Genomic DNA, 21,453 nt, shown 5'->3' with positions numbered 1-21,453 from the left:
CGCAGGGCAGTTGATTTCCCCTCACGTGTTAGCGCTCTTTTGCTTTACAAGTTATAGGTTGAACCATGTGCTCAGCATCGGAATTAAACACACAACAGCGGCCAGGCATCTATCCTCTTGGAGATTTAGAACCACAGCACATCCAGTGTCAGTGAAAACATGTCGGGCCACTTTTCAGAAATTATCATAAGTCACTTGTAGCATATTCAGTGACGCAAATTATGAATTTTGGCACAAAGAGTCTGAGCCAGTTACGGCATTTTGCAGCTTAAATAAAGATTTCTACTGCATGTATAGGCGGTACTAAGCAACTGATCTTATGTGAAGAGAACTTTAAAGTTTTAATTTGAAATATGCAAAAGGAAAAAATACTAAATATGCTCCTCAAATAACATAACATTTTATACTTAAGTTCCATGGGAAATGTGACCTAAAAGCACGCATATTTTACTTTACACCCATACAATTTCAAAGCTGCAACAGTTCTAAAAAAATCTCTTGTTTTAATGAGCTCTAGCTGAGGGATTTACCTGTAAGTACATTTAAGTATAACCCTATAAAACGGATTTTTCTATTGGGCGTTCAGAGGATTTTTTTTTTAAAGCCCAAACAGACCAGTTTTATTTTTTTTTGAAAGACTTTCTTGTCTGAAGTTACATTTAAAAAAAGATGATGTGTGTGTATTTTAACAGAACGTGATAGGAATTACAGGCTTCTCTATTTGGTGCTCGAGCAGCCGCCTTAAATCAACATATGTTAAACCTTCTTTAAATATCAAGCATCTTTGTCTCGGTTTAAATCATAAAATCAAATTATTTACGCAAAGTAGACGAACTAGTGCACAGGGGGAGTTAGAGTTAAGATATTTACAAATGTGTGCGCCATCAAATAACCAAATAAAACTGAGAATAGTTTAAAAATTAGAATATTAAAAAATATGTTTAATCTACCGAGTATAAGAGGTTAACCTCGGTAAAGGGTTGATCAGGTTATCTTCAGCCTCGTTTCTTGATTTAATGCGTCTTTCCATCAGTATTATTACGCTTGGTTTTTTACATTTTTAATCTCACTTATGGGAAAAAATTGAGTCCATAAAAAATTTGGTTGATTTTGTGAATAAAATATTTCGTAACTTTCAGTGGTCTTCACCACCATCCATTAGTCGCTTATTTACTCTCTGTAATTCGTTTGGGGGGCAACTGGGAGTGATGCTGGTTCATTTCGGGGTAGACTCACCTCTGTTTTCTCTCTGAAATGCTTTCCCACTCACCTTCCTTCAGCCTTCCTTCAGGAGGGTTTGCGCTCCTTGCACTCATCTTGGGCTTTCGGTCATGCCTCCATTATTTATCGTTTCGTGTTCCCATCACTTCAGCTTATCGAGTCGCTCTCTCCAATTATTCAGACTCATGTAAACGTGTGTGACCCTGCAGAGTCCTGGGCTCTCTCCGTCCAACAGAGGGAGCTCCATGAAAACATTTGAAGTGTTGAAGTGGCGGCTACACGTTTGTCACACCGTCTCCCCGGTATGCCTTATCTTCCGTTCACTGGGCTCTGTGAAAAGGTGAGACGACAGGCTGAGAATGGGATGTTTTGACTCCATTAATCAATGTCACAGTTTCGGAGCCGTCCTCTTTGATGTGAAACAGACACTTGGAGAGTGTCGCCCATGCTGTGAGAAAAAGAGTGATGTGCTGATGGAGAAAAAGCATCCTGCGGGGATTTGCAAATTATGGACCTACATCTGTCTCAAACTCCTTTGTGCTGTCAAGAGGCCCGCGTTATGAAATCTGAAATTCACGTGCTTTACGTGACGCCTCTTCAGTAAGCCCTGCTAGATACACTTTTCTCCCACCACACCGTTTCTTCACATTTCCGCCAAACTTAATGAGCAGATAATCGTAAATAAGCACCTCATTCACCCACAAACTGCTGAGTGTGTGACGTAACATTTAAGTATGACGGTCTATTTGTTGTGGATGTGTTAATACGCGTGGATTTGCTTTAAATCCTTTAGCTTTCCCAGATAGGGCCTCTTGCGGCTAATTGGAGGATGTATATTGGCCGGTTTTGAAGGAGGCGCTGGAAGGAATTATCACCTACAGGACAAATCTGTGCCAACAATACCCCGCACGCAGGAACAATTGCTCCAGTGCGCATTTGCATGACATCTCAGGCCGTGGGGAGGTTGTGTTAGGCAAATAGGACTACATGGTGACTGTGAGGCGAAAGGTGGTGCGACACTTTAATGTCACTTAGGAAAAGGTTAATGACGGTGTAAGTGTGAGGTTATGGTGTGCTTTATGTATGAGGGGTTGTTTTGTTGACTGTGGGATCCGAGAGACAGAGTTAACTTTTAATCTGAGCCGAAGCAAGGCGCTCAAAGGGCTCAGAAAGACGGATATTTGCACATTTACAACTGCAAGACAACAGGGCAAACTCCGTTTGCGGCGAAGGAGCAAGCGATAAGCTCCAGAAACTAATGGACCCTGTTGCGAGACTGGTTTACCCAACAAATATGTTGGCTATTACGCTCTGTTTCCCTGAAGGGCCCATTTATATTAACTATATAAACTTGGCATAGCTTTTACATGCTGAATTGTTATTACCATTGAGTAATACTACACTTGTGACTATCATAACAATCCATTTCAGACTTTCTCGAGTATGAGCGTGGTCTATTTGTGCATGTAACAGGATGAATTAGTGTAGAAAAGCGTCAGCTGTTGGTGAGTGAGAACACTGGAAACTGAGTGCACCGGGAGTGTGAGGTGGGTGGGGTGGATGTGTTCCTCCTCCTTAACACGCATGGCTTTATGTAAATGCTTGAATTTATTTTTCAAAAGGACAGCCCTTTTCTTTACCCAATGAAAATGAACCGCTGCTGACACCTGGCTATAAACCCAGGAAGGAGTCCAAAATCTCAATCAGAACTGTGCTGAAAAAACCCAGAGAGGCGCAGGCAGGCAACACGAGCGCAGAGACGGCCGCGATGACTTCCAGTAAGATTGAGATCCCGGGAGAGGTGAAGAGCGACCCCGCTGCTCTCATGGCATCGCTCCAGCTGATGCCCTCACCGGTGCCCAACCCGGAGATCAAGTATACCAAGGTCTGTGTCTCTCCACAAACCGCCGCCGACCGAGCAGAGTTTACTTTACGCGTAACGACTTACAGCCTGTACGCGCAGATCTTAAACCCAAACTTGGAAATCTTTAGAAGTAAAGCGAGTTTGTGAGTCAGCAGCTGGATCTTCAGTGTCAGAGCGTGTGGCTGAAAGCAGACTAGAGGTGATGAAAAATGATCCAGCAGAACTTTAGAGCTTTAAACCTGGCGCGCTGCAACTTTTAATTAGATTGTTTTTCCGCTCGCACGAGCTCAGAGATGACCATTAAATCTTAAACAACCCGTGCGCGACTCACTGAAGCGGTGACGAGCGTGTGGCTGATAAAACACGTTTGATTAATATTTTTAGATTGTTGTGTTCTCTTGATAGGCCCATCGCTTTGTGCGTTTTGAAACACAACTGGTTTCCTAACACAGTTCAGCCTTTTTGTTCTTAAAAAAATAATTAAACATGGTTAATTGGCCTGGTTTTGCTTGTAGTTAAAAGTGCGCATGCTGCACAACAGCTATGATTTTAAGTAGACGCCAACAACGTATTAACAAAGGGCGTGTCATAGTTTGACCGTGTTTTAAGAAGTGCACCACATGCTAAACTTTTACAACACTGAGTCACGTGGCCAATTTTTTCCGCCGTTTTAATGTAGTTTTTATATTTATTCCATCTGGAATACATTATCCCTAATATCACAGGCCAACCTCATTTCAGGTTACAGCGTGGGAAAACAATTTATAAACTATACTTTAAAGGGGTATAAAATAATGATACTGGGAGACTTGAACCACGTATTGAACCACTGGTTTTTATTTAGTCTATTTTTATTTTCCTTCTTATGTGTTCTCGTCATATTCACTGAGTCGATTTACTGTTATTATTACGGCCCAGGATCATATTAGGCATTAGCTAAAAAGAAACAAAAAAAACCGCAACCAAAATAGTTTCTACCTGATCTTTAAGCATTTTTCTACTAATGACATGAGTGATGGCAGCACACTCAGGTCAGGCAAATGTTTCTGTTTCTTTTATCTAAGAACAACATATTTAGTGAGGAAATAGTTTAGAATTAAAATTTATTTAAAATATATTTTCTATTGTTCTTTCCTTTTTCTTTTCTTTTCTTTTAAAGGTGCTTTCTGAGGGGCTTTATATGGCTCAGCAGTCAAAAGTGTGTGTGTGGGTGGGAAGAAGAAAGGAGCATGAGTCAAACAAAGAATTTTGGAACTTTGATTCATCTTACAAATATATATGTATGTATATATATATGGTGAATTGCTTAATCCTGCTTAAATAAACAGATGTCTCTTTAAAAAAACAAAACAAAAAAAACATTAATTAATTGGATGATGTCACTTTAAGCCTCCGGGCTTTGAAAGTGAGTCTTCACCCACCACAAGTGATGAGTCACATGAAAAACTGGCATGATATGAGTTGTTTTGATTTGGTTTGATGTCTAGATTATCTTCATTCTTTCAGTTTTATTTTTTATTCATGCTTATGTTGCTGCACTTTTAGGTAAATTCACAGTATTAGTAGCAGAGGTTTGATCGTCATTCTGAGCAGCCTGATTGTGTCTTGCTGCACTTTGTCGCTACTAAAACAGTCTTTTAGCTGCAAAACAAGTGTTTTTATGATTGTAAGATTAAAGGGCATCTCGTGCAGAGGACAGGCTGATGATAGTGTGGTGGAAGTTCATTTGCTTTTATAATTGCTCTGCGTTAACACATACCTCAGTGTTTTAAGTGCAAAGGGCACACTACTGCTGCCCTGTAAAGACAATGGTGTGTGTTGTCCTGCTAAAAGCTTTTCATTCCCTCTCAGTGCAGAATGTTAGTTAAAGGAGTGGAAACAACAGTGTACAGGAGGAAATTTAGGAAGCGACTTGGTGAATTAACCCCCAGGAATTTGGATCATCCAGTCCCTGATGGTTTGGTGGACATAGGGGGCAGAAGGGCCCTGATTTATGGGCACCCCTGGCGTGGACTCTCCTCACACCCTGTTCCTGTTCTCCTCCCTGTTGACTGCAAAGGAATCAGCCCACATTGTTCACTGATACAGTCCTTTTTCCTCAAATATGATTTTTAAACACATTTTCTGCAACATAAAGGCATCTGAAACTTTTTCCAACGTAATAAGAATTCAAAAACTTTAATCAAACTTTGATCGCAGTGACTTTTCTTTGCTTTGCAATGCAAAGATCAGATGACTCCGGAAGCAGAGATATGGCTGATCCATTATCGTGCTTCAACAGATCTATAACAGGGAAGCATTTGATTAAAACAAAGGGGATAGTTCAGCCGAGGTTTGCCCCTTGTCCTTTTCACCAAGTCACAAACCACTCACAGTGAAATTGTGTGATCGTATCAAGATATCTTCCTGCTTGGATGCAAATCATATTAAAGTGGCATTTATAGTTTTTTAATACCTTCAGGAGACTTTGTAGTTTTAATAAATACTCTAAAACCTTGAAAAGAAAGCATACCCCCTCCCATCCTCTACCCCCACATTTCTATTATTAAAAGGATCCAACAGCTGGGTTACAAGACAGAAAGAGTTTAAAGCCTGATATTACCACAACGGAAGCCATAAATAAGAGGACGATGATAGCTATTTATTGACATTTTCCACTTGTGCCAGAAGTGGAGAGGAGAAAGACTGATAAATAATTAAGGAGAAAATATCCCTGCTCTTTGTAGCAGGTGATACTTGTGGCTTTGTTGTGGTTTTTCACACTGCTGAGTGATAATGACTTGTTAAAACAGACACTCGGTGGGACAAATTTAACAAGAAAGGCCCAGCTTTGTTTCTTCTGCTGTGGATGAAGAGTCTATAAAATGTTTTTACGTGTGGTGAGAAGAGAAGATTTTGAGGTATTTTACGACATTTTTATTTATTTATTCTTAAACGTTTGCACATGTCTTGTCTTTCTGATATTATAGAGACTTTATTAGAGATTAGAAACTACAAGAATGCTCCACAAATGTTAATATTAAGCTTCTGATAAAAATGCACTTTTGTATTTGTGTTCATAGCACAAATAAAGTGAGAACGCATCTGAAGAACTGACAAGGACCAGATTCAGTGGCCTTGTTCACCGTCTGAGTTACAGATCTCTTAATCTAATCAAGTTATAAATTTTCATTGTTGCTTTACTCGTGGTGGCATTAGTGCACTTTCACCATAGGAACCTGTGCAGAGCCCCTCTGATGAAGACCCATGAATTTGTAAAGCAGTCTATGCACAGACATCCACTCAGTGTGGATGAATAAGAGACTCCATCAATCTGTCACTGATTGAGATAGTACAGATGGAGGCTTGGGGCTCCCCGATGCTAGGTGCTGTCCACCGGGGTGTAAATTATGACCCTGCCTCACTGTGTGGGTTAGTGGCCCTGCCTTGCCAGAGTCTGACCTGCAGTTCTGGAGTTTTTCACTTCAAAACCACCATCTTACCGCGATCAAGATCAAACAGAGGCAAAGTTAGTGGATACTGTGCAACTAAATGATTTATCACAACGAGCACAGCAAGATCCCCTCCCTCCTTTCTGTGCCTTTGCTTTCACAATCTCCTCGTTCGCACACACATGGCTGCGTACTCTCTAAAACACATCTCTTTGATTGTGACAGGGTAAGTGTGCACCGCCATTAATGTGTCCATTGGTGTGAAATGCCTGCTTGTGCAGCGAGTGTAAATTATCATCTTAGCAGACACGTCAACATCATGTCCCCTGTCTCTTAATCACTTTTTAAGGAAGAGCAGTGACAGCGAGGTTACCCTGTTAACTTCCCATACCTTCAGTCTGCGGCCCTCCTGACAAGAAAACGTGTAAATCCTTACGGTGTCATTATGAAAAACACTTGGCTTCATAAATCTGTTGGAATGGGCTCTTTTTCGCCGGCGAGCACAACACGACACAGCAGAGACCGCTTTTCTAGATGTTTATTTGTCCGTGGAAAAAAAGCATGACATTTCTTTATAAATTACTTCCTCCTTGTCCAGTGATCCCATGAGTGAAACTATGTTAAAACGTTCTTTAAAACCTCCCTTGACCTGAAATATAAAGAGTGGTTAAGTACACAGGAAACCCATCAAACCTCAAATGGTAGAAAAAACACCACGAGTGAGAGGAGAGGTCAGTTTTATTGTTGATTCATGGAAATTAAGCCGCACGTGGTCTTGAGATTTTTTTTCTTTGTTTTATTTTGCTCTGTCTTTCATTAGGACTGCAGATTAAGCTCTTCTAGGTTTTTGCAGTAAATAATATTCATATTGAGTCTGATAAAAATTGAGCGTTAGTGTTGGGATTCATTGCCGGCCGAATAAATCTGCCCAGAAACGTTGTCACACTGGCACCAGCATCAGTTCTGGGGATGTTATTAGAAAGGTGTGCGTTGTGTTAAGCCTGTTTCTTGCTTAACGTCGTTGTCAGGACGAACAGCCTTTATCAGTTGCCTACTCAAATTGACGAGACAAAGGCGTTTGCCAGGCAGTGACAATGAGGCCGCCCTCACCAAACCCGGGAGGGCAGGGTGGCATTGTCTCTGGGTGTGTGAATGAAAAACATGAAGGCTCCATGGTGTCAGACATGTGGAGAGGAGTAGGAGAAAAAAAAAAGAAAAAAAGAAAACACCAGCTGGTCTCCACTTTCACATGCTCTCCACTCACTTGTAACAGTAGTAATTATAAGACTTTTGAACGCCATCCAAAACCAGAAAGGAAATAGAGGTCCTGTGATAGGGGAGGATATGAAACTTCCTGCGCAGACGAGTGTTGCAGGTGCCCGTAGGATTCATCTGGCTGTGGAATCTTGGCGTGTTGTGTGTAAACACACACGTATGTAAACCTTCACACACACACACACACACACCCCCTAAACCCCCCCGCCCCCCGCCCCCTCCGTCCAACCGCCGAGAACCGAGTAGCCTTACATATTCTTTCAGCATGTGAGCTGTGAGAAGAAGCAAAGAGCCAAACAGATGTTTTGTTGGCTGCATGAAGTATTTTGGCATTTCATACTTCCCGTTACAGTTCACTCCGAAAAAATGAATCGACACAAATACCGCACAAAGTTTTTATTAACGTGGAAAAAAAGAAGAAGAAAAAGAAAAAGTCAGTATCGTTGACATTTTAAACTTTGTGTAACATGAACAAATCCTGATTTTAACGTTAATTTATTTGTTGTTGGTTTTTTTTGTAATTACAGAAAATTAAAGCTGAATTCAAAATATGCTTGAAAAAATTCTTAAATTGTGGTTGTTTATATTGTGCCTCATCTTTTTGTGATCCCCATCCCTCGCAGGCTCGTACCAGATGATGGGACCAGCGATTTTTATAGAAAAGCAAGAGATTTGCTAAATTTTTGCAGCTGCCCTGTGACCCATGCAGAAAGCCCTGACCTATAGGCTTACTCATCCACATCAGGCCTCCTCGTTATTATTCAAGCAACACATATTGGACTCAGTTTTAATCCTCTCTCCCATTTGCATAAAAAGCTGCAGAACTAGATCTTTAAAGAGTTTTTCATACCTCTAGTTTAAAATGAAATATAGAGTAAATAAAACCTGGGATTATTTGTATCCATATTAATTATTTTCTTTCATCTTGCGTGCACTTTTGGGATTTTAGGCCTGAATGGCAGCGCAGACTTTCATAAACATGAACCTATCATGTGAAGTGATAGTAACGACCCCGCAGGGAATGGGAAAGAAAACACAATTAGTCATTTGAAAATGTGAACCCTTGCACTTGCTTTTTCATTCTTGCGTTCTTTGCCCCTCGTCCAAATGATCCTAAAAGCAATTTTAAGAAACCTTGAGAGTTGATTTACGACTCCGGCCTGTCATCTTAATCAAGTCTCTCAATGGAACGAGACAAAAGTCTAACACCAGTCCGAGCCCAGCGAGAGGGCTGAGCCAAACGGCGTCTGACAGTTGTCCTTTTCTGGCCGTGATTTAGGTGGGGCCTGCTCCACTGTTGTCGTGCTTCATCCGTTCTCCTTTAGCAGCATCTTGTGAGAGGGGTTACGCCATGCATAAAGCTACCCATGGTCTGCATTCTTGCTCGGACTGTTGAGGCTGTCAGGGGGCTCCTCTGATTTAGGGCGCCCCACTTCAGTGGCCCCTATAAATTTAAAAACTAATTCAGTGCTCTACAGGACTTTTTGTTTTTGTAGCTGGCCCTCTGCTCCTTATTGTTACTGACAATTTTATGAAGTGCTCTTAATGAGCAGCAGATTAAAGGTGGCCTCTGATGGTAGGCGCCTGAGAATACCAGGCTGGTAGAGGGAGAAGTTACTCAGGCCTTTGTGTGGGGAACGGTTTGGGGGTAAGCAGTGCAAAGGAATGATAGGAAAATGATCGTGCACTGTATTTTTTTGCCTTGTGAAGTGGTACACGGAGATACTGAACACCTTAAACACGTGAATGCGAGGTAATCAGATGCAGAGTCCACATTATGAGCCAGTGAGCCGTGGGAATGATACGGAGGAGGGATTGAGGGAGGGAGGGGGGCAGAGTGATGTGTTTTTACTGTGACTCCAACGGTTTTCAGGCACTTCGGCATTTTATACCAGCCCGAAAGTAAACACAGCTAACACTTTACAGCCAATTAAATAGTACTTAAAGCCTGGCGTTTATGGAGGTAAACATGTTGGAGAGTTTAGGGAGGCTACAGCCAGTGGGATACTTGAACCCTGCTCTCAGGTTTGCTCTCAGTACATCAGAACTCCTCTAAAGTAGAAGGAGGGTAAGAGCGAATATATACACAGAGGGATTTGTGCCAGCAGATGTTCTCCTTGCACTCTATCTATCAGGCAGACTGACAGCCATTAAAAACAGTGTGAGTAAGTCAGCCTAATGAATCCAAACATGTCAGCGGGGAAGGAGGTTTTTGTCGCTGACCTAATATGCTGGAGGTACGTTTAAAATTACATATGTAAAAGGCGTCACATGTACTTCTGTGTCATAACTCTCAGTTTTGGGGTTGTGTAAACATTTATTTTTCTTTTTGCTCGGCAAAGATGTTGCATATGTCTCATGTTGGAATCCAAGGATTGGCTGTTTAACGGAAGACTTGCTTTAACGCATCACAGAAACCAAGTGCAGCACGTGTTTTATGATCTCGTAAACGAGCAGCGATGTTGTGAAACGTGTGTCTGTGTGCTTGGGGGGTGGGGGGGGGGGCGGATTGTGTAGGTGGGTGGGGGTCGAGTGTGTGATTGGGATTTATCTGTACCCCCACATCCACCCACCCCCTTTGTCTGGATGGTGGAGCACTCCCTAGAGAGCAATGCTGAACAGACAGGAATCTGTGTCCAGATTTCCAGAGATTCTCCCTGGACGCGCCGCTGCGTGAGAGCTGTTTTTCTTTCGCAGTCCACAAGCACATAGCTGCAGCAAAATTGTGAAATGAACGCATTACTTAATTTAATATAAATATTTTTAAATTTAAAAAAAAGTAGCCATTGTTGCACGCTCATGCTTAGCATGTTTGGAAACTGCCTTTTCAGGCTTTCAGTGCTACGTGTGAAAAAGATACATTCCAATAATAATTTTGCCTATTTAATGAATTTAAAATGGGTTATATCTCTTACTAAAATGCCCAAATTATCTTCTTCTTTTTTTGCAGATCTTCATCAACAATGAATGGCAGGACTCTGTTAGTGGAAAGGTCTTCCCTGTCTACAACCCTGCTACTGGAGAGCAGATCTGTGAAGTCCAGGAAGCAGACAAGGTAAATGTTATACAATGTTTTATGGTGGAGTATTATATTACATAAATATAGTTAAACCAAGTAAATGGTTAAAGTCATTACTGTTGATGGATGTAGAAGTTTTTAATGGTAAAACTAATTTTTAACTTGTTCATGTTGGACTAACCTGCAGGCTTAAACAACAAAAGCAAGCGTTTAGTGGACGTTAGACAATATACAAGATAAAAAAGATAAAAAAGACAGAAAAGATAAAGACAGAACTACACATACCGGTACACACACAAACACACACACACGCACACACACACACACACACACACACACAGAGGTGGGAGGGTAACCCAAGTGAACCTCATGGGGTGGGGCAGATGATCCCAAAGGACAGAAAGCAACATGAGCAGAAAGTAAAACCTCAACAAGACCCTTGATGTTCAGCAGATACATTCACATGTTGTGCAAACACAAATGCAGCTAGAAATAACAAATTATTCTTAAAGTTTTTCTTAATTCATTTGCTCCATATTTTTATTCTTGGGCTTTAAAAGAGTAGCTTTAAATTATTCATAGTTCAGTGTTATCTTTATTAATCATATACTTGGCCTTGGTCCATTCCCTTAGTTCATCAGTTTAGCCCCTCCCACTTAAAGTCAGTTTTCTTTTGATTGGCTGCCTCTCACAAACAGCGGGTTTGAACAGCTGCCAGCAGGTGGGCGTGGCCTCTGTACTCACAGTACAGTACTTTGAGATGAAAACATTAGGATCCCCCCTCTCTCTCTTTCTCATCACACAGAGCCAAGAGTTAAAAAAAAAAAAAAAAAAAGCTGGTGTAAACTGAGCATGCAGTGAGGTCTGGAGTTTCTGGCTCACAGGGATTACTTTTATACATGATGACCTAATTTTCTGAAACTTAAGCCATGTTTAAAGTGATCATGTAACAGTATATATATTTGAAAAGCATAATGGAGCTACCTTAAATACATGTAGTACAGTAAAAAGAAGAATGAATTTCTCTGTACTTAGGTTTCAGCGCTGGAGAGTCTAACAGTGAAAGTGGGGTTTTTTTTACCCATAATCAGGAAACATATCACTTCATTTGCATCATGAAAAAAAGTCACACTTTAGGGTTAAAGTTGAGACTTTCTGTGTATCTTAGTGAGTGCCCTGTAAAAGGTTAACCATCTTTTTATTGGATAGGGCAGTGCAGAAAGTAGGAAAGTGGGGAGAGAGTGAAAACATGCAGGAAATGGTCTGTAATGAACTCCAACTCTGGCTCCTGCAGTAAGGACGCTATCCTTTGGTACATGCGTTGCATGCTTAAACAGGCATAGCTATAGTGTCTTTAGCCGTCATACATGAGTGAAATAGCTGGATCTGAAATATTAAAGAAAAGCAAACGCACAATATGAGACAAATCATCTTCAGCATTCAGCATATACACTTCTATGTCAGATGTAGGCCTGCTAAAATGCAGAGACAGATAATGAAGTGACATGTTTTTTTTCCCCTGTAGGCTGACGTTGATAAAGCTGTGCAGGCAGCTCGCCTGGCCTTTTCTTTGGGCTCTGTGTGGCGAAGGATGGATGCTTCAGAGAGGGGTCGACTGCTGTCCAAACTGGCTGACCTGGTGGAGAGGGACAGTGTCTACCTAGCAGTAAGTGGACAAATGCTCTTATTTTTCCTCCCATGTTATTAAATGCATTTTATGCCTTTTGGAAAGAAGGATCTACAGTTGCTTTTGTGCTTGATAGTACAAATACATGCAAATGTCCTAAAGCGAGCATTTTACTGCCGTATTTGTAGTTAAGTGTTATCTTAGTGTCACATTTCACCCGTGGGTGCGTGTAAAAGATAGAAAACAGTATGGAAATATGTGAAGATCACAAGGTTATATCACATATTTGTCCCTCGTCTCTCTTCAGACTATTGAGTCACTGGACAGTGGAAAGCCTTTCCTGCCCACTCTGTTTGTGGACCTCCAAGGAACCATAAAGACACTGAGATACTTTGCTGGATATGCCGACAAGATCCATGGTACTTCCATTCCAATGGGTAAGAGCCGTTTGGACTGAGAGAGATGAAGGGTACCAGCAGTTAAAGAAAAGATTAGTCAGATGGTATTAAAGAAAGAGCCAGCTTTGTGTTTTTGTGTTTGTTCCTCTGACTTTTTGGTACCAAAAAACAAACAAAAAAAACAACAACACTCAACTGAAATTGCAAACTTAACATATATGATGAGTCAGGATTTAAAAACTGAAGCATGTGTGGAAGATCTTTAAATCTAATTCTTTCTTCTAATGGCCAGCAGGGGGCGACTCCTCTGGTTGCAAAAAGAAGACTGATTGTATAGAAGTGTATGAGAAAGATCACTTTCTTTCTGATCTGCTCTTTGACCTCAGTAAACACTTTCCTTGATTAATAAACCAGTTAAACGCTTAAAGATTGCAACGTGATGTTTATTTTGTCATTTTTAGTTCCCATTTAGAGAAACATCTATGATAATGAAAGTTATGCCTTAGGGCGTGGCAACCTGTAGTTGATAAATCACTTCAATATAAACGCAACACGTCTCCGGTTTCTTAACCGCTCGCTCTTTGCATCAGCTTGAAGTTTCAATACAGAATTCCTCAAACAATTGTTGATGTTACACTGTGCACATTTTTTTTACACAGTCTGTCATTCAGATTTAATGTGTCAAACCTCTTAGACAATAGTTAGCTGTTTGTTGTGAGAAGTGAGCAGCTGAAAGTAGCTTTAAATTCTCCACTAACTCTACTGAGAGCTTTAGCAGGCGTTTTATTCTGAGACCCTTTTGGTGTCAGTAAAAGGTTTTTATTGTTATTGTTAATTACTGGGGTGTCAGGAAAATGAAATTAAAATAAAACAAAATAAAAAAATAGTTCCCTGACCTGGAAAATCCATACGATCGCTCTTTGAAGTCAGCAGAAGAACTTAGAAAGTGAAGAAAAAGTCTGAAAAAAGTCTGTTGATCAACTTTACTTTTATTATTGTTACATGTGCTAATTGAATTTGGGATATAATATTATATTGACTGTGTTCCACATAAAGTGACCTAGATTAGTAAGTTATTATATAATTTACAACCAGTGCCTGATAACAAATGCAGCAAATCAGTGTTTATTTTTTAATAAATATTTTTATTGAGAGACAAATGTATATTAGTTTACAATGACAATACAATCTGTTCCCCTCACACACACACACACACACACACAAATGATATTAATCAGAACGTTTAATGACTTACACTAGTTTGCGAGGGGGCCCCAGATACGATAAAATTCTCTGTATTTGCCCTTCGCAATAAGGCCTATCTTTTGCAATTTAAGAAATTACATCACATCTCTAAACCAAAAAGAAACTGAAGGTGGCTTTGAAGATTTCCAAAGGAGTAAGATGCAACGTCTAGCCAAAGGTGATGTAAAGGCTAATATTTTGAAGTGTGTAGGGTCGGTTAGACCAGTGTTGACTGGAAGCCCAAAAACAGCTAGAAAAGGGTCCATGCAGATTTGGGTCCCAAGAGCCTTGGAAAGAATAACTGAATACTGACTCCAGAAGCCATGGAGTCTTGGGCACAGAAAGAACATATGACCTAGGTCACATGGGGTGGCATGACATCTCTCACACTGATCCATCACTTGTGGGTAAATCTCAGAAAGACGAGACTTTGAATAGTCTGTACAATACCTTGAACTGGATAAGTTGTAACCTGGCACAGGACGTACTATAACGGACATTGGATACTGCTTTCTCCCATTGCTGATCCGAAAAAATTACTCCTAACTCCCGCTCCCAAGCCCTCCTAATTTTAACAACTGAATGGACATTTAAATCCATAAGTTGTTTATATATTAAAGATATAATTGACTTCTTATTGGGTTTAAGGGATAAGAATTCCTCCCACGGTTGGACATTTGGAAGAAGAGGGTTGGAGGGGAAGAGAGCAGAAGTGCAATGCCGTGCCTGAAAATAATGGAATAGATTGGTAGCCGGAAGATTTGTTTCTGAACACAGGTCTAAAGTTAAGAAAGTGCCATCTTTATAGAGATCCTTAAACGTATTAATACCATGACGCTTCCACTGTACATAGGTACTAAAATCGGTATTTATTATATACAACAAGCGGCTATAAACATAATTTTAAAACACTCAGAACAATAAAATTAAAAAAATCTTTGTAGCCTCTGTTAATCTTTTCCTACGCTGACTCAAAAGCATGTGGACAATATAGGGACCCTGTAAGAGGAGCATGAGACTGACAATTAATATAGGCATTTAAGTTGTGCAACATTAATTTATATAATACTAAAATATAATTTTGAAATTAATATAATGGTTTTTGCTTTTAAGCTACTTTAGAGACCTTTGACTAGGATTGTTGCATAAATTCTTGCAATATTTTACTACAAGGCTTTTTACAAGTACAGGAAATTTAAATCTTTTTTTTGGGGGGGGGGGGGGGGGCATCTCTATTTGACATCACCATTTATTAAATTTTTTAGTAAAACAAAACACTCTTTTTATTTCATTGTGTTCAGAGTTTTGCAGAAAGCTAAGCTTACATTCAGTGGGTGAAGGTAACAAATTGGTAATCAATCTAAACACAGTAGAGCCAGCTGCCAGTGTTGCCCCTCTAAAGCAGCTGAATCTGAGGGTGGAAGAGAAGAAAGTTGGCTGTGTGTTTTAAAAGGAAGAAAAAAAAGAATGAGAGAGACTGAGAGGACATGGAAAACATCCTGATACCGCTGTATTGTCCCTCTCAAAGCTTCTCTTGTACGCTGCTGCCAAACCAACCACGGCGAGCGTTTTCCCAGGGCTTTGGTCTAAGCTTTATTCCACTTGTAGGCTTTCAGAGTAAATAAATAAGGGTATTCCTGTAGCCTGTATGATGTAAGTAATCATGTTTGTTCACCTGTTGGAAGGAGGCACAACACAGCTACCATGAGCAGCTCCTCTGCAGCTATTTGTCTTGCCTGTTATGCTGATACTGTGGTGTTAAATTTATATCAGAGACGGCGTGAAATGAATGGGGAGTGTCATTATGTGCAGCACCTTTGGCAGTACAGTTTGGTATCATTTACACCGCCTGTGCCAAATTGAAATATAATTCATGTGCAGGCGTCATTCTTTCAAACAAGGCTTCAGATACTCGAGTTCCTCCAGAAAATGTCATGCCTACTGGGTTTATAGATTCATTCCACAAACAATAGCAGTTTTGCAAGATCCACACTGGAATACACGGACAAAAAAAAGAAAACGTTGAAATATGGGAATCTTACTGCAGTTTTGTATCTGTTGTCAACGTGATTGTTTGACTTGTCATCCCCCCACTGATCCTTCCAGTCCAAGTGCAACATTAAGCAATCATCAGCTGACCACTGTGGTAACAAATTTATACACACATTTCTCAATATGAATTGTTTTTCTGAAAAATGAACAAGCATGGCACACCCTCAGCAAGTACCTCCTTTTTACTCAAGTAATGCAAGAGGAATGAGCAAACCTTTCCAGCATAACACCCATCTCTATGACCTAAAACAGTTACACACATGCCTGTGCTGCTGGAGGAAACGTAATCTCTCACCAGGGTAAAGCAACAAGGAATGCTGCATGTGGATTCATTTGCAAATTAACATGTCGAGTCAACAACACCAGGGGAGTCAGGTGGTGACGTTTTTCATGTGTTTAGAGGGATTTTTTAGTATTTCCTATTAAGTGCTTTTTTGTTAAAGTGTTAAAGCTAGGAATAAATAACCCAGTTCTCTCTTTGCTCATGTGTGTTCCTCTACAGATGGAGAGTATCTGACATTTACCAGATATGAGCCTATTGGAGTTTGTGGACAAATTGTCCCTGTGAGTATAACTTTTCTGAAAAGTGACATGCAAACATGACAGGGAAGTGTGAAGAAAAAATAAAAAAGATGGAGTTAGCTGCGTCTAAAAGTACTGAATTACATTCAGAATTTTCCAGTAATTCCCTGTCAGCTACAGTTTTTAAATCTTACCGGTAATCCCCCGCAACCACTCCAAACCCCACCCCACCCCCAGTGTGCCGGTGGCTTTGAGGAAAAGGGAACAAGAAGTGAGAAGCAGAAGAATGAGCTAAGGGATTTAACAGAGTGTGTTTGAGGAAAGAAGAATGATGAGAAAGGAGGAAAAGATCAAGGAGAAAGAGACACTGTTGATTGTGCAAGAGTGCAGAAAGCGTGTGGTTCTGTGTTGAGCCCCATGGGCTCCTGTGCAAAGCAGAAATAACACAGGCCTGTGTGTTGAACAGTGATACGGGTCTATTGCACATGTGTTGCAATTTCCCGACTTTCTCAGAATACTGTGGGAAGAGAAAATACTGTACAAGTGCCGAGAACATTTTCTCACTTGACTATGTTTAGACAGAATGAAAATGAGAGTGAGTGACTTAAGAGCGATGAGTTATTGAACTTGACTTGTGACCACCCAGTGTGTCAGATGCATGATGTCTTTTTCCGGTGTTTGTGTGTGTGTGTCTGTGTGCGTGCGTGTGTGTGTTGTACACAGTGGAACTTCCCTCTGATGATGACAGCATGGAAGCTGGGCCCAGCGCTCGCATGTGGAAACACTGTCGTCCTGAAACCTGCTGAGGAGACGCCGCTCACCTGCCTCTACATGGCAGCTCTAATCAAGGAGGTAAATGACAGAGTCCCTATGACAACGGCAAACATTTCGCGTGCACAGTTTCAAGCATGAGTGCTGAACGAACTGAAACAGAATCACTTATAGGTTTTATTTTGCCAAGGACACAGTGTTCACTTTGACTTTGGCCAACACTTTATTTAGACAGTTCAATGTTAATGTAACCAAAAGGCGATAAAAAACAGATGTCACATCGATTTGGTGCATCATCTCAGAGTCAGTGAAGTAGGACTTGGCCTTTAGGTTATCTCCAGCCAATATAGAGCCAAAATGAAATGGTTAGTTTGCCTCAATTATGCAAATGAACTTTTTAATGGTCTAAAACATACAGATTTTAGTCTCTTAATACAACAATAAAATTTGTTTAGGATGATAAAAATGAAACATTTAAAATCTTTCTTTATTTTAATGAAAAAAAAAAGCTCAGAATTAGCATCTGTCTGGTGGGAAATGCTGCAGAAACAGTAATAATGAGATTAATATTGTGAATATCTATTTTTGCTGAGCTTTCACGCTGCATTTAAAAACCTTCATGTTGGTCTCTGTCACATAATTAAGTGTCAGAAATACAAAATAATTATCTGATGCAGAACTAAACACACATCTAGTGTCTCTAGTTTACTACCTCTGGTAGTTTAGTCAAAATAAAATCCAAATATTAATATTAATACAGCTAATTCAACTCAATTCATTATTCACTGTATGGACAAAAGTACTGGGTCAAACCTATTAATCTTTGAATTCCAGTGTTTTCATCTACTGCCTGCACACACATTTGTAAGACTGGGTCGTTCTAAAGAACTCACTAAATTTGAACGTTTTACTGTAATAGGATGCCACCTTTGCAACAAGTCAGTTTGTGAAACTTCTACCCTCCTAGATATTACACGATCAACTGAAAGGGGAATTACTGCAAAGCGGGAGGCTTTACTAAGAACAGCAACTCAGCCATGAAATCAAAGACCACATAAAGTTATAGAGAAAAATAGTCCCTGAATGTCAAATTACAAACAGCAAAACCTCCTGTTGCTTTAACATCAGCACAAAAACTTTGTGCCAGGAGCTTCGTGGCATGGGTTTCCATGGCTAAGCAGCTCCTGTATTTGTAATGTGTAGGTGTCAGAAACTAATATATATATAAAACACATGAGCAGTACTCGAGCAGCATTAACAATGTGTCTCACATCCTTCAGCAAGTATGGATGTGGTATATATATATATATATATATATATATATATATATATATATATACACACACACATATATATATATATATATATATATATATACAGTATATGAAGTATATACAGTACTGCTGTCTCATGATAATTAGGTTATGTACTTAGCAGAAATGGCTACTGAAGCATTTCACGGTGGTTAGCAAGCTAGCTGTGCCATTTAGGTAGGCATTTACAGCTTAACTTAACATATAACCACTCATACTAAATTCTTCCACGGGGAACATTATTAACAATATTTAAACATTAATACATAGACAAGAAAAAACACCCATAATGGCAAGGTCTGCTAAAAATCACCTGCTGCTAGGTTGCTATTTAGCATTAGCATTCCCTCGTACAGACTTAAAAAATGTACTCCCAAACCTTCTGCTAAGATGGCAACCTTTGAGAATAATACAGTCAGTATTTTAGCAGTAATAAGTACAGCATCATCATACCACATTGAATAATCCCACCTTAACGATAGCACGAAGAGTGATGAGCGCCTAATGATGCACACACTAGCTAAAATGCTAAATGATTAATAAGGAAAGTTATTTTAAGTTTTTATTTCTAAATTTGATATCAGTTTATTATTATGAATTAAATTTATATTAATTCAGAGAGATAACAAGAACAAATGTTATATAATCACATAGTTTCATATGTTAAGTATGGATGTGACAGTCAACATAAAAATGCTTTAGAAAAATTAATTCAGGGATGCTCTGGTGTCAACTTTCTTTTTTCTTTATTCAGTTTTTCCTGGCAATAGTGCCGAAAACTCCACAAAATAATAAAATAAAATCTGAACATCTTAAACACGCTGATATAAATCTCGAGTAAATTCCAAACCAGAGCTCTTTGTAGTGAGTGCAGCTGTGTACAATAAGGATAAACACATGAGTAAGTTCAACAACACAGCCTGACATGGCAATGTATTGAAGCCAAATAATGGACAAATTTAAGTGTCTACATCCTCTCTATTTTTCCCCTGTCCTCTCCGGCCTCGCCTCTTCTTGGAGACTATCTGTCTGTTGCCTTTTTGATGTTCTCCCTGCTCTCTGCTTGTAGGGAGGTTGGGTTGGGTCCGGATTCCCCCACACTGCCTGTGGTTTTGCTTGGCTCGGCTGTCATCTCCGCTAAAGCTTGTTTCCTCTCATATTGTTTTGACAGGCCGGCTTTCCACCGGGAGTCATCAATATTTTGCCAGGATTCGGGCCAACAGCAGGAGCTGCAATTGCTTCACACATGGGCATAGACAAAGTGGCTTTCACAGGATCAACCGAGGTACTTTTCTCTCTAGTGGAACGGCTCAGATCAGCATCTGCCTACTGCTAGCTTTTGTCACTGAACACAGTTGACACAGTGACCAACATGTGCAGAGCATAAGAGCAGGCTGGGTAATTAGGGGATGTTGTGTGCCTGTATTGAAGTTTAAATGACAAACAAATGGGGTCTTACATAAGCCGTGCACCCTGTCATTACTCCTCATGACAGGGCTCTGATTTTATCGCACACACATGCACATATTTGCGCTGTCGAGAGTATACAAACAGGTCTCTCTGAAAACACTGCCTCTCGTCTGTTTTCCCTCAGCTGTCTTTGAGGTATTAATGCACCTCCACACCGCTTTTCATTTAACTCACCATCAGGATATACCCTTACAGCTCTTGAGAACAGTGAAGCAGTTAATGGGAAGACAAAGGACATACCATGTTAGGTGTTGAGCGTTGTGGTCTGAACAGATTCCTGGAGTCAGAGAGAACAGCCAGAGTGACGGCAGATCCCTTTCTACAGATCATTTATAAACATCTGTCATTTCCACGTTGACTAACGCCTATGTTAAAACCATTTACAGTAGTCCCAATGTTGCAGTGATATTTTTATGTGACCATCCTGTAATTTACACCTATCTTTAGCAAGTAACACGGCCTTATGTAATATTTGTTTTGACTCCTGCATTGTGTTAGAGGCGCCATGTGTACAGTATGTGTAATTGGAGCAGTCCCTGATAAGCCCATACAGGTACAGATGTCACAGATAAAAGCAATGAAAGCAAAACCCACTGGAACAATGAGACATACGCTCGCTGGACCTTTTTTGCCTTCAGAGTTGCCTTAATCCGTCATGGCATAGGTTCTACAAGGTGTTGGTAACATTCCTCAGAGATTTAGGGTTTTGTTGATGTGATGATAGCATCACACAGTTGCTGCAGATTTGTCAGCTTCACGTCCATGATGCAAATCTCCCGTTCCACCACATCCCAAAGGTGCTGTACTGGATTGAGATCTGCTGACGGTGAAGGGTGTTTGAGTACAGTGAACTCATTGTCATGTTCAAGTAGTCAGTTTGAAATGATTTGAGCTTTGTGACATGGCATTTTATCATGTGACGATATGTACACTGTAGTCACAGAGGGATCAGCAACAACACTCAGGTGGGCTGTGATGTTGAAACAATGTTTAGCTGGTACTAAGGAGCTCTAAGCATGCCAAGAAAATATCCCCCACCAGCAGCAGCGTGAACAGTTGATATAAGCATGGATGGATCCATGCTTTCACGTTGTTTACACCAAATTCAAACCCTACTTTGCTAGTCTAGCAGCGGAAATTAAGAATCATCAGACCAGGGAAAAATGTTCCATTCTTCTATTGTGAGCCCATGCAAATTGTAGCCTTCCTGTTTTTAACTGCTGTTAGCCGACAGGAGTGCCACCC

The 21,453-nt window shown here is 40.3% G+C and overlaps 1 protein-coding gene across 1 annotated transcript in view; it reads left to right on the top strand.

The window, feature by feature from the left end:
• Positions 1–2,853: 2,853 nt before the first annotated feature.
• aldh1a2 (aldehyde dehydrogenase 1 family, member A2) overlaps positions 2,854–21,453 on the top strand; it is a 29,032-nt gene continuing 10,432 nt past the window's right edge. The window contains exons 1-7 of the mRNA XM_006780089.3: positions 2,854–3,106; positions 10,742–10,846; positions 12,336–12,476; positions 12,745–12,874; positions 16,635–16,696; positions 17,378–17,506; positions 19,910–20,023. Coding sequence (XP_006780152.2) covers positions 2,990–3,106; positions 10,742–10,846; positions 12,336–12,476; positions 12,745–12,874; positions 16,635–16,696; positions 17,378–17,506; positions 19,910–20,023 — 798 coding nt within the window. The 5' untranslated portion in view covers positions 2,854–2,989. The remainder of the gene's footprint in view (positions 3,107–10,741; positions 10,847–12,335; positions 12,477–12,744; positions 12,875–16,634; positions 16,697–17,377; positions 17,507–19,909; positions 20,024–21,453) is intronic.

Source organism: Neolamprologus brichardi, chromosome 1, assembly GCF_056152115.1.
Source record: "Neolamprologus brichardi isolate AB-2024 chromosome 1, ASM5615211v1, whole genome shotgun sequence".
Taxonomy (NCBI): Eukaryota; Metazoa; Chordata; class Actinopteri; order Cichliformes; family Cichlidae; genus Neolamprologus; species Neolamprologus brichardi.
This window is presented reverse-complemented; position numbering and strand designations above follow the sequence as displayed.